Source organism: Oenanthe melanoleuca, chromosome 25 (genome assembly GCF_029582105.1).
Source record: "Oenanthe melanoleuca isolate GR-GAL-2019-014 chromosome 25, OMel1.0, whole genome shotgun sequence".
NCBI lineage: Eukaryota > Metazoa > Chordata > Aves > Passeriformes > Muscicapidae > Oenanthe > Oenanthe melanoleuca.
In genome coordinates, this window is record NC_079358.1 from 5,205,888 (window position 1) to 5,221,301 (window position 15,414).

The following is a 15,414-nucleotide window of genomic DNA, read 5'->3' on the forward strand; positions in this document are numbered from 1 at the left end:
CACAATTCCGAGATTTTCGTTCAGAATTCCCAATTTTGGTTTGGAATTCCGGGATTTTGGCTGGAATTAGGTCGGAATTGCAGGATTTCCATTCACAATTCCGGGATTTTAGGTCACAATTCCCAGATTTCCGGTTGGAATTTTGGGATTTGGTTTGGAAGTTTGGGATTTCTGCTGAGAATTGTGGGATTTTGGGGTCGGAATTCCAGGATTTCCGGTCCCAGTTCCGGTTTTTCTACATCCAGTTCTGGTTTTCCCGGTCCCAGTTCCCATTCCCCAATCCCAGTTTTGGTTTTTCTGGATTCAGTTCCGTTTTTTCCGGTCCCAGTTCTGGTTTTCCCGGACCCATGTCCGGGTTTCCCAATCCGGTTCCGGTGTTCCAGTTTCCCGGTCCCAGTTCCGGTTTTTCCTGTTCCCAGTTCTGGTTTTTCTGGTCCCAGTTCCGGTTTTCCTGTTCCGGGTTCCGGGTTTTCCCGGTCCAAGTTCCGGTTTCCCAATCCTAGTTCCGGAATTTCCAGATCCGGTTTCGGGTTTTCTCTCCCACTCACTCTGTTTGGGGGGCGGGGTCTCGGGCCCCTCCCCCCCCTCCCGCCTCTTCTTCCGGCGCTGCTGCGGGAACCGCCCAGGGGGCCTGCAATTAATGATTAATTAATAATTAATTAGTGATTAATGGTCAATAATTAATGATTCATAATGGGAGACGGCTGGGGGCCGGTAATCAATGGTTAATTAATTATTAATAACTGGCAATTAATGACTAATAATGGAAAATGGCTGGGAGGCCTGGGGGGACATAATTAATGATTAATTAATTAATAATTGGTAGTGGGAAGAGGGAAATGGCCAAGAGGCCTGGGAAATAATAGTAATTAAATATTAATTAACAATGACTAGTAAGTACTAATAGCAAACAGCTGAGGGACCTGAGCAGTATAATTAATAATCAGTAATAATTAATTAATCAATAATCATTGATTAATGAAATTTTGGGAACTTTGGTGGAATACGGGAATTTCTTTGGAGTTTTGGTGGAATTTTCAGGAATTTGGTGGAATTTTGGAGGGAATTTTTTATAAATTTTGAGGAATTTTTGGCGGAATTTTGGCAAAATGTTTTGGAAATTTTGGTGGAATTTGGGGGAAACTGGGGAATTTTGGGGAGAATTTTGGAGGAATTTTTATGAGAATTTTGAGGGAAATTTTTGGGAATTTTAGGGGAATTTTTTTGAAATTTTAGGGAAATTTTGGGGGGAAGTTGTGGGGGAATGCTTTGGAAACTTTGGGGAATTTTGAGGAATTTTTCGGCTAATTTTGGGAATTTCCAGGAACTTGGGGAATTTTGGTGGAACATGGGAAATTTGAGGGGAAATTGTTGGGAAAATGTTTGAGAATTTTGGGAGAAATTTTATGGAATTCTGGGGGAATTTTTGGGGAAATTTAGGGGAATTTTTAAGGGAAATTTTGGGAATTTTTAGGGAATTTTTGGGAAAATTTTGGGGGAATTATTGGGAAATTTTCAGGGATTTTTGGGGAACATTGGTGGATTTTGGGCAGTTTTGGGGAAATCTTTGGAAAATTTTGGGAAAATTTTGGGAATTTTCGGTTCTCACCTCTTCCCAGGGGCGCTGGGCGAAGCCTCCCTGTGAAAAAAAATTTGGGAATTTTTGGGATCAGGGAGGGGAATTTTGGGAATTTTGGGATCCCTCCGAATTTTGGGGTTCCCCATTCTCAAAATCCCCCAAAATTTTGGGAATTTTTGGCTCTTACTTGGCTGGAGGGTCCCCGGGGCCCTTCCCAGGCTCCTCCTCCAGCGGCTCCCTGGGAATCCAAAAAATCCACAAAATTTGGGAAAAAAAAATTGGGAATTGAAGTAAAACATCCTGAAATGTCCCAAAAAAAAAAGAAAAAATGCAGAAAATCCCACCCAAAAAATCCCAAATTTACCACAAAAATCCTCCCTAAACCCCCTCCAAAATTCCCCAAATCCTCCCAAAAACATTTCCCAAATTCCCCCAAAATTCCCCAAATTCCCCCTAAAATCCCAAAGTTCCCAAAACCACCCAAATCATCCCCAATGATCCCAATAAAAACTCCAAAATCACAGAAAAATTCCCAAAAACCCCTCAAAATCCCCAGAAATTCTCAAAATTCCCATTTTGAACCTAAAAAACCCCCCAAACCCCCAAAATTCCACAAAACAACCCAAAATTCTCCCTCAAATCTCCCCATAATTCACAAAATTTCTCCAAAAATTCCCAAATATCTCCCCCAAAATTCCCCAAATCTCAAAAAATCCCCAACATCCCCCCAAATCTTCCCCAAAACCCCCCAAGAGTCCCAAATCTTCCCCACAATTCCTCCCAAAATTTCCCAAAAATTCCCCAAATCCCCCAAAAATCCCATTTAAACCCCCAAATCCCCCAAAATTTCCAAAACCCTCCCCAAAATTCCCAGAATTTCCCAAAAAAATTCCCATTTAACCCCAAAAAATCCTCTTTAAACCCCCTAAATCTTCCCCCAAACCCCCCAGAAATTCCCCAAAATTCCCAGATTTTGGGAATTAGGTTATTTTTTGGGAATTAGGTTATTTTTTGGGAATTTTGGGACCCCAGCCCCACCTGGGGCCTCTCTGCAGCAGCTGCTCCAGGACGGCGTCGAGGCGGCGCCGAGCGGCCACGGGCTCCAGCTCTGGGATAAATGGGGAAATTTGGGAATTTTGGGGAATTTGGGGAATTATGGGGAATTTTAGGGGGGTCTGGAGGGGATTTGGGGGAGTTTTGGGGGGGATTTTGGGGGGAATTTGGGGTTTTTTGGAGATTTTGGGGGATTTTCAGGAATTTTAGGGGGTCTGGAGGGGATTTGGGGGAGTTTTAGGGGGGATTTTGGGGGGAATTTGGAGTTTTTTGGAGATTTTGGGGGATTTTCAGGAATTTTAGGGGAGTCTGGGGGGGATTTGGGGGGAAATTTCTGAAAATATTTGGGGATTTTGGGGAAATTTTAGGGAAATTTTGGGGGTTTTTGGGATGATTTTGTAAATTTTGGAGGGATTTGGGGGAATTTGGGGTGTCCTTGGAGAGATTTGTGGGAAATTTTGGGAATTTCCTTGGAATTCTGTGGAATTTGAGGGAGATTTTGGGGAAAATTTGGGGAATTTATGGGATCACAGGAGGATTTTAGGGATCCAAGGAAAGGTCTGAAGGAATTTGGGGAAATTTTGTGAGAAATTTGGGAGGAATTTTGAGATTTTGGGGAATTTTGGGGACGTTGAAGCATCTCAGGTGGAATTTTAGGGAAATTTGGAGCGGAATTTTTGGGGAAATTTGGGGATTTTCGGCCAAAAATTGTGGGAATCTTTTGGAATTTGGGAGGATTTTGGCGATTCCTGAGGGGATTTGGGGGTGAACTTGGGGTATTTCGGGATATTTTGGGGGGATTTTGGGGCGATTTTGGGGCTCACCTGTTTTCTCCACCTTCACCTTGGCGGCCATCATGGCTCCGGACGCGTCTCTGGGGTCTGTGAGGGGTGGAGGGGTCATAGAGGGACCCCAAAATTCCCCCCAAATCCCCCAAACTCCCCCAAAATTCCCAGAAATTCCCCAAATCCGCCGCCGCCTCCTCTCACCGCCTCCCTCAGGCGCCGCCGCTTCCCGCCTTCCGCCGGCGCCGCCTCCCATTGGTCAGCGCGCCTGTCAATCAAATTAATCAGCTAATCAGCGGCCGCGTGGGTGGTACATTGGGGCAGCGCCGTTTTGACTACAACTCCCGTCATGCCCCGCGGCCCTATTGAGATCTTAAGATGTCTGGACTACAAATCCCGTCATGCCTCGTGGCGCCATAGAGCGCCATTGGGGCCGCACAGAGCAACACCCCCACGCCTCCTTACACGTCCCAAAATGGCCCCAAATGTCCCCCAAACCCATAAAAATCCATAAATTTCCCTCCTCTGGACCCCCAGCTGCCTCCCAGGATCCCTAAGTGCCCTCTCAAAACCCCCCGCCCACCGCCCCATAGAACCTCGTTAAAGTAACCTCTGCGACTACAACTCCCGTGCTGCCCGAGAGTACAAGTCCCTTCACCCCCCGCGCCACGCAGCTCCCGAAATCAGCCCCGAGCGCTTTTTGAGGATCTCCTAAATGGCTGCTCTGACCCAGGTCCCCCAAGTTTCCCGTTGGAGCGGGCGCTGATACTACAACTCCATCATTCCCCGCGCCCCCTGAGACTCATTATTAACCGTGTTTACAATTCCCATCATCCTTCGCGGCTAATCGCCTTCAACTCCCGTCATGCCACGCGCCTTCCATTGTAAATCATTAGAGGCCCCGCCCCTCCCGTACTACAACTCCCGTGCTGCCCCGCGGCGCTTTTCGCGCGCTTTTTCACCTCCCCTCACAGCCCCCCAGCCATGATGGCGGAGGCTCTGGGGCTCTGGATCCGGGAGGAGCTGGAGCTGCCGCCCTCCGCCGTCCCATCCCCGGCCGTGCTCCGAAGGTGGGGACCCCCCGGGGACCCCCCTAAAGAGGGGAGAGTTCGGGGGATTTCGGGGGGCCCTGGGTGGGAACCTCCTGAGGGAGCTGTGAGGGGAGGGTCGGGAATTTGGGGGCGCTGAAGCGATTTGAGGTCACACAGAGGAGGTCTATAGGGGTTTCGGGGGGTCCTGAGGGAGTTTTGGGATCACACAGGGTTTCGGGGGGGTCCTGAGGGAATTTTGGGGTCACACGGGATCTGGAGGGGTTTTGGGGGGGTCCTGAGGGAATCCTGAGGGAGTTTTGGGGTCACACAGGATTTGGGGGAGTCCTGAGGGGATCGTGAGGGAGTTTTAGGGTCACACAGGGTCTGGAGAAATTTGGGGGAGTCCTGAGGGGATCGTGAGGGAGTTTTAGGGTCACGCAGGGTCTGGAGAAATTTGGGGTGGTCCTGAGGGAATTTTAGGGTCACACGGGGTCTGGAGGGGTTTTGGGGGGGTCCTGAGGGAGTTTTGGGGTCACGCAGGGTTTTGGGAGGATCCTGAGGAGATCCTGAGGGAGTTTTGGGGTCACACAGGGTCTGGAGAGGTTTTGGGGGGTCCTGAGGGAGTTTTGGATTCGCACATGCTCTGGATGGATTTTGGGGGGTCCTGAGGGAGTTTTGGGGTCACACAGGGTCTGGAGAGGTTTTGGGGGAATCCTGAGGGAGTTTTGGGGTCCCTTTGGAAAATCCTGAGGGAATTTTGGGGGGATTTTGAGGTCACATCGAGGGGTCCTGGAGGGGTTTTGGGGTCCCTTTCAGGGGCTGCAGGGTGGATTTGGGGGTGATTTAAAGATCCCTTGGTGTGTTTTGGAATCAATTTGGGCAGTTTTGGGGTTTCTGGTGAATTTTGGGGTACCCTTGACCTCCCTTTTTTAACCCTTCCCTCCCCTCCAGGCTCTGCTCCGGCCACACAGCCCCGCTCTGGGATTTTGTCACCCGCCACGTCCGCAGCGACCGGTGAGGGGGGACCCCAAAATTCGGGGGGGTGAAAAAATCCCCCCCAAAAAAATTCCCCAAATTTGTGAGGGAGGGGATTAGGGTTGTGTCCTACTCAGGACTACAACTCCCATCATGCTTTGAGCCGCATTAGATCTAAGCCTACAACTCCCATCATCTCCTGCGCCCCACTGAGCCTCATTATAGCCCAGCCTACAATTCCCATCATGCTCCACACACCCATAGTGGATTATAGTGGGATTTGCCCTTCCTGGACTACAACTCCCATCATGCCTTGCAGCATTTTTTTTTCCCCCCCACATGCTTTTCTGTCCCCCTCACAGTATTTTTGGGGTGTCCCCACAGGAATGTGAAGAAGATTCGAGGAAATCTCCGCTGGTATCCGAAAATTTGGGGGGGGTTCCAAAAAATTTTGGGGCTCCTGGAATCAGGTGGGGGATAAAAATCGGGGGGAACCCCAAAATTTTGGCATCACCCCCAAATTGTTCCTTAATTTGGGGTCAGGTATGGACACCTGCAGGAGATGGAGGTGAGTGGGATCCCAAATCTGGGGAATTCTGGGAAATTTTAGGGGGAATTTGGAGAAATTTTTGGGAAGTTTTGGTGGAATTTGAGGGGAATTTTGGTGGAATTTGGGGAAATTTTGGGAAATGTTGGGAGAATTTTGGGGAAATTTTTTGGAAATTTGGGGGGAATTTTTGGAAATTTTGGAGCAAATTTTGGGAAATATTTGGGAATTTGTTTTTAAATTCTTGGGGGAATTTTGCGGAATTTTGGAGGAAATTTTGGGGGGGGGAATTTTGTGAAATTTTAGGGGAGTTTGGAGATATTTTTGGGAAATTTTGGTAAAATTTTCTGGGTAATTTTGGTGGAATTTGGGGGGAGTTATGGGGGAAAATTTAAGGGAATTTTTGGGGGAATTTTGAGGAAATTTTTGAGGAATTTTGAGTAAAGTTTGGGGATTTTTTTTTGGGGAATTTTGGGTAATTTTTGGGATAAGTCTTGGGTTGAATTCTGGGCTGGATTCGGGAGGACTTGGGGCCAGGTTTCGGCGCAGGGCGCTGCGGGTCCTCCCAGCCGCCAGGGGGCGCTGCGCGCCGAGCTGGTGCGGCGCCGGAAGGAGCTGCAGGCCCTGGAGGACGCCATTGACGGCGCACAGGAAGCAGCGCGGCGCCTTGGTGAGCCCGGCCGGAAACGCGGCACCCGCACTCCGGTTCCTACCCCCCCAATTCCCAGTTTTGGTTCCTCAGTCTCCATTTTGGGGACTCAAGTTCCAGCAAACCCCAATTTTGGGGTCCCCTGACTCCCTAAAATCCCAATTCTGGGGCCACTAAACCCCCCACATCTCAATTTTAGGGTCCCCACCCCCATTATAAGATTCCCTGACCCTGTGAAGCTCTAGTTTCAGGGTTCCATCCCTCCAAAACTCCAATTTTGGGGTCTCTGACTCCCTCAAACCTGAATCTTGAGGTCACCAAACCCCCCAAACCTCAATTTTGGGGTTCCCACACCCATTTTGAGATGTTCTGTCATACCAGACCCCAATTTTGGGCTTCCCAAACCCAAATTTTGGGGTCTCTGACCCTCCCAAACCCCAATTTTGGGATTTCCTGACCTCCTCCAAACCCAATTTTGGGGTCCCTTGACCCCCCAGATCCCAATTTTGGGCTCCCCTCACCCCAATTTTGGGCTTCCCAAACCCAAATTTTGGGGTCTCTGACCCTCCCAGATCCCAATTTTGGGCTCCCCTCACCCCAATTTTGGGCTTCCTGCCCCTCCTCTCCCCCCAGAGACGTCCCTGAGGGCGGGGCAGAGCCGCAGGTGGGCGGGGCTCCAGCGGGGGGCGGAGCTTCGGCTGCTGGCGGCAGAGCTGAGCTCTGATTGGCTGAGAGTCGGCCACCAGGGGGCGCTGACGGAGCCCCTTAAAAGGTAAAAGGGGCGGGGCTTAACGGGGATCTCCTTATATGGATAATGGGCGTGGTTGAAAGGGGATTTCCTTATATGGGCAACAGGCAGGGCTTCAAAAAGAATTCCTTATATGGGCAATGGGGAGGATTCTGGGGGATTTTGGGAATTTTGGAGGTTCTGGAGGGGATCTGGGGGAGTTTTGGGGGAAGCTTTGGAAGTTTTTGGGAATTTTTGGGGAATCATTGGGAAATTTTGGAATATTTGGTGAAAGTTTTGGTGATTTTTGGGAATTTTGAGGGGGGATTTTTGGGAGGAATTTGGGAAATTTTGGGGGTGGGTTGGCGGGAATTTTGGGGATTTGGGGATTTATTTTTGAATTCTTGGGAAGTTTTGGGGATTTTTCAGGGATTTTAAGGAGATTTTTGGCTCCCTCCCCTCAGGGCTGGCCAGTCCTGTGCGGAGTTGTCGGCCATGTTGGCTTCCGGGGCGGAGCCGGAAGTGCTGGTGAGGGGCGTGGCTTGAACAGGAAGTGATGCGAATGGGCGTGGCTTGATGTGGGTGGGGCCGGAAGTGATGTGAAAGGGGCGTGGCTTGATGTGGGATCCCCAAAGTCCTGCTAATTCCTCCCAAAATTCCCCAAAAAAATGCCAAGTTTTCTTCAGGATTCCCAAAATTCCCAAAATTTTCTCAGGAAACTCCCAAATTCTCCCCAGAACCCCAGAAATTTCCTCCCAAATTCCCCCCAGAAACCCCCATAGCCCCCAAATTCCTCCCAAATCTCCCCAAAATCTCCTCAGGACCCCCCAGCTTCCCAAAATCCTCCCAAATTCCTCCCAGGTGTCAATCAAGGCCCTGTGCAGAGCCAAGGAGGAGCTGCAGAGGCCCCGCCCACCCAGGTAAGCCACACCCTCTTTCATTAACCCATTAATTAACTAATGTATTACTTAATTGAATGATTAATGAGCCCCTGAGCTGTCAATCATTGCAGGGACGCCCAGCAGGAGGCTCAGGATTGGCTGGATCAGGCTCAGGTGGGAGGGGCTTCCCCAGGGGGAAAATCCTTCCCAAAATCCTCCCAAAAATCCTCCCAAATCCACCCAAAAATCTCAAAAATCCACCCAAATTTCTTCCAAATTCACCCAAAAATCCCCCAAATTCTCTCAAAATCTCCCAAATCCACCCAAAATTCCACTAATTCTTCTCAGGATCCCGAAATTTCTCCTCAATTTCTCCCAAATCCACTCAAAAATCCCCAAAATCCCCTCAGGACGCCCCAAATTCCCCCTAAATTCCCAAATCCCCCCCAAAAATCTTCCCAGAACTCCCCAAATTCAACCAGAACACCCCGAAATCCTCCCAAGACCCCAAAACTCGACCCCGGGACCCCACAAATCCTCTGCAGGACCCCCAAAACCCCCCAGATCCCCCCGAAATCCCCCCCAGCCCCATTTCTGCCTCCCGGCGCCCCCTGCAGGCGGCGCTGGTGAGTCACAGCCCCGGGGCCGTGCTGTGGGCGCTGCAGGAGCTGGCCAATCAGAGCGCCAGGTGGGCGGGGCCTGAGCGCTGGGCGGGGCTTAAGGGGTGGGAGTGGCCTGAAGGGGTGGGAGGGGCTTAAAGGGGTGGGAGGGGCTTATAGAACAGGAGGGGCCTAAATGGTTGGGGCCTACAGGTGTGGGTGGAATTTAAAGGGGTGGGAGGGGCCTGAAGGGGTGGGAGGGGCTTAAAGGGGTGGGAGGGGCTTATAGAATAGGAGGGGCCTAAAGAGGTGGGTGGGGCCTAGAGGTGTGGGTGGGATTTAAAGGGGTGGGAGGGGCTTAAAGAAGTAGGAGGGGCTTAAAGAGGTGGGTGGGGCCTACAGGTGTGGGTGGAATTAAGAGGTGGGAGGGGCCTGAAGGGGTGGGAGGGGCTTAAAGGGGAGTGGGAGGGGCTTAGAGAATAGGAGGGGCCTAAATAGGTGGGTGGGGCCTACAGGTGTAGGTGGAATTTAAAGGGGTGGGCGGGGCCTGAAGGGGTGGGAGGGGCTTAAAGGGGGAGGGGCTTAAAGGGGTGGGAGGTGCTTAAAGAAGTAGGAGAGGCTTAAAGAGGTGGGTGGGGCCTACAGGTGTGGGTGGAGTTTAAACAGGTGGGAGGGGCTTAAAGGGAAGTGGGAGGGGCTTAAAGAGGTGGGTGGGGCCTACAGGTGTGGGTGGAATTTAAAGGGGTGGGCGGGGCCTGAAGGGGTGGGAGGGGCTTAAAGGGGGAGGGGCTTAAAGGGGTGGGAGGGGCTTAAAGAAGTAGGAGGGGCTTAAAGAGGTGGGTGGGGCCTACAGGTGTGGGTGGAATTTAAAGGGGTGGGAGGGGCTTAAAGGGAAGTGGGAGGGGCTTAAAGAGGTGGGTAGGGCCTACAGGTGTGGGTGGAATTTAAAGGGGCGGGCGGGGCCTGAAGGGGTGGGAGGGGCTTAAAGGGGTGGGAGGGGCTTAAAGAAGTAGGAGGGGCTTAAAGAGGTGGGTGGGGCCTACAGGTGTGGGTGGAATTTAAAGGGGTGGGAGGGGCTTAAAGAAGTGGGAGGGGCTTAAAGAGGTGGGTGGGGCCTACAGGTGTGGGTGGAATTTAAAGGGGTGGGAGGGGCTTAGAGGGGTGGGAGGGGCTTAAAGAGGTGGGTGGGGGCTACAGGTGTGGGTGGAGTTTAAAGGGGTGGGAGGAGCCTAAAGGAGTGGGCAGGGCTTATTCCTGCTGGAATGGTTTTTGTGGGCGGGGCTTTGCCCCCTGTGGGCGTGGCCTCAGCACCTCCCTCCCCGCCAGGGCGCTGCTGTCCGGCCCCGCCCCCTCCCCGCAGGCCCCGCCCACCCTGAGGAGCCGCCTGCAGGTGAGGGAGGGGCAGGGGGGAATTTGGGGGAAATTTTGGGATTTGTAGGGGGAAATTTGGGGATTTTGGCGGGGGAATTTGGGGGAAATTTGGGGATTTTTAGGGGGAAATTTGGGGATTTTTGTGGGGGGAATTTACGGGAAATTTTGGGATTTTTAGGGGGAAATTTGGGGATTTTGGGGAATTTGGGGGAAATTTTGGGATTTTTAGGGGGAAATTTGGGGATTTTGGCGGGGGAATTTACGGGAAATTTTTGGATTTTTAGGGGAGGATTTACGGAGGATTTGGGATTTGGGGGGGATTTGGGAGAATGTTTGGGAATTTTGGGGGAAATTTGGGTTTTTTGGGGGGACTTGGGGGAAAACTTCAAGGGAATTTGGGGATTTGGGGGAGATTTTGGGTATTTGAGGGAATTTTAGGATTTTTGGGGGGTCCTGGAGAGATCTGGGGAAAGATTTTGGGAAATTTTTGGGATTTTGGGGGTGATTTTGGGGGGGATTTTGGGTTTTTGGAGTCCCTGATCTCGTTTTTGGGGTCGCTGATTCCGTTTTTTGTGGTATTTGGGGTGAATTTGGGGTTTTTGGGGCTGCTGATCTCGTTTTTGGGGTTTTCGGGGTCACTGATTCCGTTTTTTGGGGTGCCAGGAGAGCTGGGGGGCCGTGGGGGGGGTGTGGGCCCAGCTGCCCCCCCTCCTGTCCCACCTGTCCCGGCTGCGGCGGCGCCTGCAGCAGCTGCAGCCTCACCTGGGCAGCCAGGAGAGCACCTGGGCAGCAGCCAGGTATCCCATAATAATCCTAAAATTATCCCAGAAACCCCAAAATCCCCAAATCCAGCCCAAAATCCCAAAATCCTGCCAAAAATCCAGATCAAAAAACACAAATCCTGACCAAAATTATCCCCAAAAAACCCCCAAATCCCTGTCAGGTATCCCATAATAATCCTTAAATTATCTTAAAATCCCCAACGTCCCCAAATCCAACCCAAAATCCCCGCTTTTTTTTCCAAAATCCCCATTTTTCCCAATTTTCCCAAAACCCTCAATTTTCTTTTTTTTTTTTTTTTTCCAAAATGTCCAGTTTTTTCCCCAAAACCCCCAATTTTTTATCCTGAAACTCCCAAACTTTTTTCCCCAAAATCCCAGTTTTCCCAAAATCCCATTTTTCCCAAAATCCCATTTTTCCCAAATCCCCAGTTTTCCCCAAAATCCCGGTTTTTCTCCCCAGACTCTCTCTGACCCGCGCCGGCCTCGAGGGATTTTGGGGCTCCCTGAGCCGGGACCTGCAGCAGCTCAGGGGGGACCCTCAAAAACCCCAAAAAACCCCAAAATCCCCCAGATCTGACCCCAAAACCCCAAAATCGCCGGAATTGGCCCCAAAAGCGGCGCTGGGGCGGCTCCAGAGGCAGCTGAGGAGGAGGAGGGGCCGAGTGGTGAGTGAGGGGATTTGGGAATTTTTGGGGTCATTTTTTGGGGATTTTAGGGGATTTCGGGTTTTGGGGTTATTTCTGGGGTTTTTGGGTAATTTTTGGAGTGGATTTTGGAATTTTGGGTTGATTTTTGGGGTGATATTTGGGCTGACTTTGGGTAATTTTTGAGCTGATTTTTGCGCTAATTTTGGGTTGATTTTAAGTGATTTTTGGGTTGATTTTGGGGCTGATTTGGGGTGTATTTTGGGCTGAATTTGGGTGAAATTTTGGGTGATTTTTTGGTTGATTTTTGGTGGCATTTGGGCTGATTTCAGCCTGATTTTTGGGTGATTTTTGAACAGTTTCTGGGTGATCTTTGGAGTGATTTTTGGGTTGATTTCAGGTGATTTTTGGGTGATTTTGGGGTTGATTTTGGGGCCTATTTTGGGTGATTTTTGGATTGATCTTTGTGTGATTTTTAGGCTGATTTTGGGTGAATTTGGGTTAATTCTGAGGATGATATTGGTGATTTTTGGGCTGATTTTTCGGTTGATTTTGGGTTGATCTGAGCTGATTTTGGCTGACTTTTCAGGTCATTTTTGGCTGATTTCTGGGCTGATTTCTGGGTTAATTTTGTGTTAATTTTGGGGTGATGTTTGGTGATTTTTGGGGTGTTTTTGCAGCTGCGGCTGCAGCAGCGCCTGCAGTTCCTGAACGCGGCCACCAGGGGGCGCCGAGCGGCACTGCGCCCCCTGCAGGAGCAGGTACGGACCAGTACGGACCAGTATGGACCAGTATAAACCAGTATGGGCCAGTATGGACCAGTATGGACCAGTATGGACCAGTATAAATCAGTATAAACAAGTCCAGTCCCTCCCAGTCCCCCCAGTCCGTCCCAGTTCCCTCCCAGTCCCTCCCAGTATAAACCAGTATAGTCCATTCTCCTCCCAGTATAACCAGTATAACCAGTCCCTTCTCTGCAGGTTGTGGGCGTGGCCCGGGCGGGGCCAGGCTCGGCCCCTCCCCAGCTGGAGGGGGAGGGGCGGCGCCGCTGCGGCCTCGTACTGGGAGCACTGGGAGCACTGGGAGAGCCCCTCCCCCACCCGGGAGCGCCGCCCCCGCTGCCGGAGCTGGGGGGGCAGCAGGTGGGGGAGGGGCCTAAATTGAGGGGAGGGGTTTAGAGGGGGTGGGGCTTAAGGGGTAGGGGAGGGGCTTAGAAGGAGGGGGCGGAGCTCGATTTGGTGAGTAGGGGAGGGGCCAAAATGAAGGGGGAGGAGCTTAGGAAGATGGGGAGGGGCTTAAGCAGGGGGGAGTGGCTTAAAAATGGGGAATGGGCTTGGAGGGAGGGAGGGGTTTGAGAACTGGGGGAGGGGCTGGAATGGGGGTGTGGCTTAGAGGGAGGGGCTCAAAGAGATGGGGGAGGGGCTCAGCTGCCGAGCCCCTCCCCCACCCTCTTTTTATGTTTTTTTTTTTCCCCGTTTCCTCCCCCAGGGGGTGCTGCTCGCCAGGGCGGCCGCGCTGAAGCAGCAGCTCCGCCAGGGGGCGCTGCGGGCGCGGCGGGCGGGGCTGGGGGCGGGGCCGGAAGCGCCGCCCCTCCCCCCCGCGGCGGCGCCCCTCCCCCCCCCGGCGCTGGCGGCGCAGCTGCGGGCGCTGAGCGGCGGCTGCAGGGACAGGATCGGGGGCTGGGGCCGCCTGCGGGCGCTGGTGGCGCACTGGTGAGGGGCGGGGCTCGGGGAAAGGGGGAGGGGCTTGGGAAAACTGAGAGGGATTGATTTATTTATTTATTTTCCCACCCCTCCCTCCCTCAGGTGGACCCAGCCGGCTCAGTTCGCCCTGGCCACGCCCCCCGGGCGCGCCCCCTTCTCCCATTGGCTGCGGCGCTGGAGAGAAGCCGCCCGCGGGCTGTCGGCCCCGCCCACTTCCGGCATGGCCGCACCCACTTCCGGCATGGCCGCGCCCACTTCCGGGATGGACACGCCCACTTCCGGCACGGCCGCGGTCGCTGCAGACCCGGAAGTTGAGGGGGAGGGGCAGCAGGAATAAGCCCCGCCCCCAGTTCATCCCAGTCCCCGCCCACATCCTGAACACCACACCCCCTTCTGGAGAGGCCACGCCCACTGCGGAGCCGGAAGCTGAGAGGGAGGGGCAGCAGGAATCAGCTCTGATTGGTTGGGAGTAAAAAATGGTGGCGGGAAAAACGTCCCAGTTCATTCCAGTAACGTCCCAGTTTGTCCCAGTTTATTCCCGGCTCCATCCCAGTCCCTCCCAGTTTGTCCCAGTCCCTCCCAGTTCCCTCAATGCAGGGGTGGGTTCTGCACTGACCGACAGGGGGCGCTGAGCAGCCACTGCCGGGACTACAACTCCCAGCACGCCCCGCGCCCCTCAGAGCACTGTTAGTGCCTGGACTACAACTCCCAGCATGCCCTGTGCCACACAGAGTGCAGTAACTGCCTGGACTACAACTCCCAACATGCTCCGCGGCGGGTTGAAGACTCCACAGTGACCCCCAGTTCCTTCCCAGTTCCCTCCCAGTTCCTTCCCAGTACAAACCAGTGGTCAGCAGCACCATCAGCACTCTCCCAGTTCAACCCAGTACATTCCCAGTTCACTCCCAGTCCGTCCCAGTACATCCCAAACCAGTGCTCCCAGTACAAACCAGTCCTTCCCAGTGTCCCCCCAGTCTCTTCCCAGTGTTCCAAGTCCCTCCCAGTTCAATCCCAGTCCCTCCCAGTTCCCTCCCAGTCCCTCTTAGTTCAATCCCAGTCCCTCCCAGTTTAATCCCAGTCCCTCTTAGTTCAATCCCAGTCCCTCCCAGTTTAATCCCAGTCCACCCCAGTTCAATCCCAGCTCTAGCTGCTGTCCTGGTTCCAGCCCCGCCCGGGGCTTTGCTCAGCAATTACCGGGAACCGGAACCGGAACCGGAACTGGAACGGGGGGGCCAAAAATTCCCGGGGGGGCCAAAAATTCCCGGGGGGGGTTTCCCAAAATTCCTGGGTTGTGGGGGGGGAAGTCCCAGCTTCATTTTTGGGGTTCTTTGGGTTCCCCCCCCAAATTTTTGGCTGCCCTCCCCCAATTTCTGGGTTCCCCCAAGTTTTGATTCCTCCCCCCCTCCCCGATTTTTTGGGTCTCCCCCATTTTAGGGACCCCAATTTTTGCATCTCCCCGATTTTTGGGTCCCCCCACCCCATTTTTTGGTGCTCTCCCTCAATTTTTGGGTCCCCCCCCCCCCCAGATTTTTTGGGTGGCCCCACCCCAAATTTTTGGTTCTTCTCCCACTTTTTGGCTGCCCCCTCCTCATTTTTGGGTTTCCCTGATTTTTTGGGGTCCCCCCCCGATTTTTGAGCTCCCCCCTCCCCAGTTTTGGGTGCTCCCTCCCCCCCCCCAATTTTTGGTTCTCCTCCTTCCCCATTTTTGGGTTCTCTCCCATTTTTGATGCCCCTTCCCGAAATTTTTGGATGCTCTTCCATTTTTGAGTCTTCCCCAATTTTTTGTGCCCAATTTTTGGGTCTCCCCATTTTTGGTTGCCCCCCCCATTTTTTGATCCCCTCGATTTTTGGGTTCCCCCCAATTTTGGGTTCCCCCACATTTTTGGGTGCCCCTCCCCCCCCGATTTTGGGTCCCCCCCCGATTTTGGGTCCCCCCCCGCCCCCATTGTTCCCAGAACAAAGCCCCAATTATCCCGAGCAGGGAGCGGAGGGACCCGGAACGGGGCGGGGGAGGGGAAATTTGGGAGAATTTGGGGAAATTGGGGGAGGGAAAAAATGGGAAAATTGGGGAGGAAAATAGGGAAAATT

At 52.7% G+C, this 15,414-nt stretch overlaps 2 protein-coding genes across 2 annotated transcripts; one reads left to right on the forward strand and one right to left on the reverse strand.

Moving 5' to 3' along the window:
* Window positions 1-303: 303 nt before the first annotated feature.
* On the reverse strand, window positions 304-3,707 carry LIN37 (lin-37 DREAM MuvB core complex component). Its single transcript, XM_056510831.1, has 6 exons — window positions 3,622-3,707; window positions 3,457-3,513; window positions 2,618-2,687; window positions 1,767-1,817; window positions 1,610-1,639; window positions 304-631 (listed from the first exon to the last, which is right to left on the reverse strand). The coding sequence occupies exons 1-6, from the start codon at window positions 3,671-3,673 to the stop codon at window positions 304-306; spliced, it is 588 nt and encodes a 195-aa protein (XP_056366806.1). The 5' UTR covers window positions 3,674-3,707.
* A 658-nt stretch (window positions 3,708-4,365) lies between these two features.
* Window positions 4,366-13,663, forward strand: HAUS5 (HAUS augmin like complex subunit 5). Its single transcript, XM_056510832.1, has 17 exons — window positions 4,366-4,487; window positions 5,400-5,462; window positions 5,808-5,840; window positions 5,967-5,991; window positions 6,520-6,640; window positions 7,253-7,391; window positions 7,811-7,874; window positions 8,208-8,266; window positions 8,359-8,401; window positions 8,845-8,915; window positions 10,153-10,216; window positions 10,861-10,994; window positions 11,440-11,644; window positions 12,304-12,384; window positions 12,604-12,765; window positions 13,112-13,335; window positions 13,429-13,663. The coding sequence occupies exons 1-17, from the start codon at window positions 4,402-4,404 to the stop codon at window positions 13,661-13,663; spliced, it is 1,809 nt and encodes a 602-aa protein (XP_056366807.1). The 5' UTR covers window positions 4,366-4,401.
* The last annotated feature ends 1,751 nt before the right edge of the window (window positions 13,664-15,414 follow it).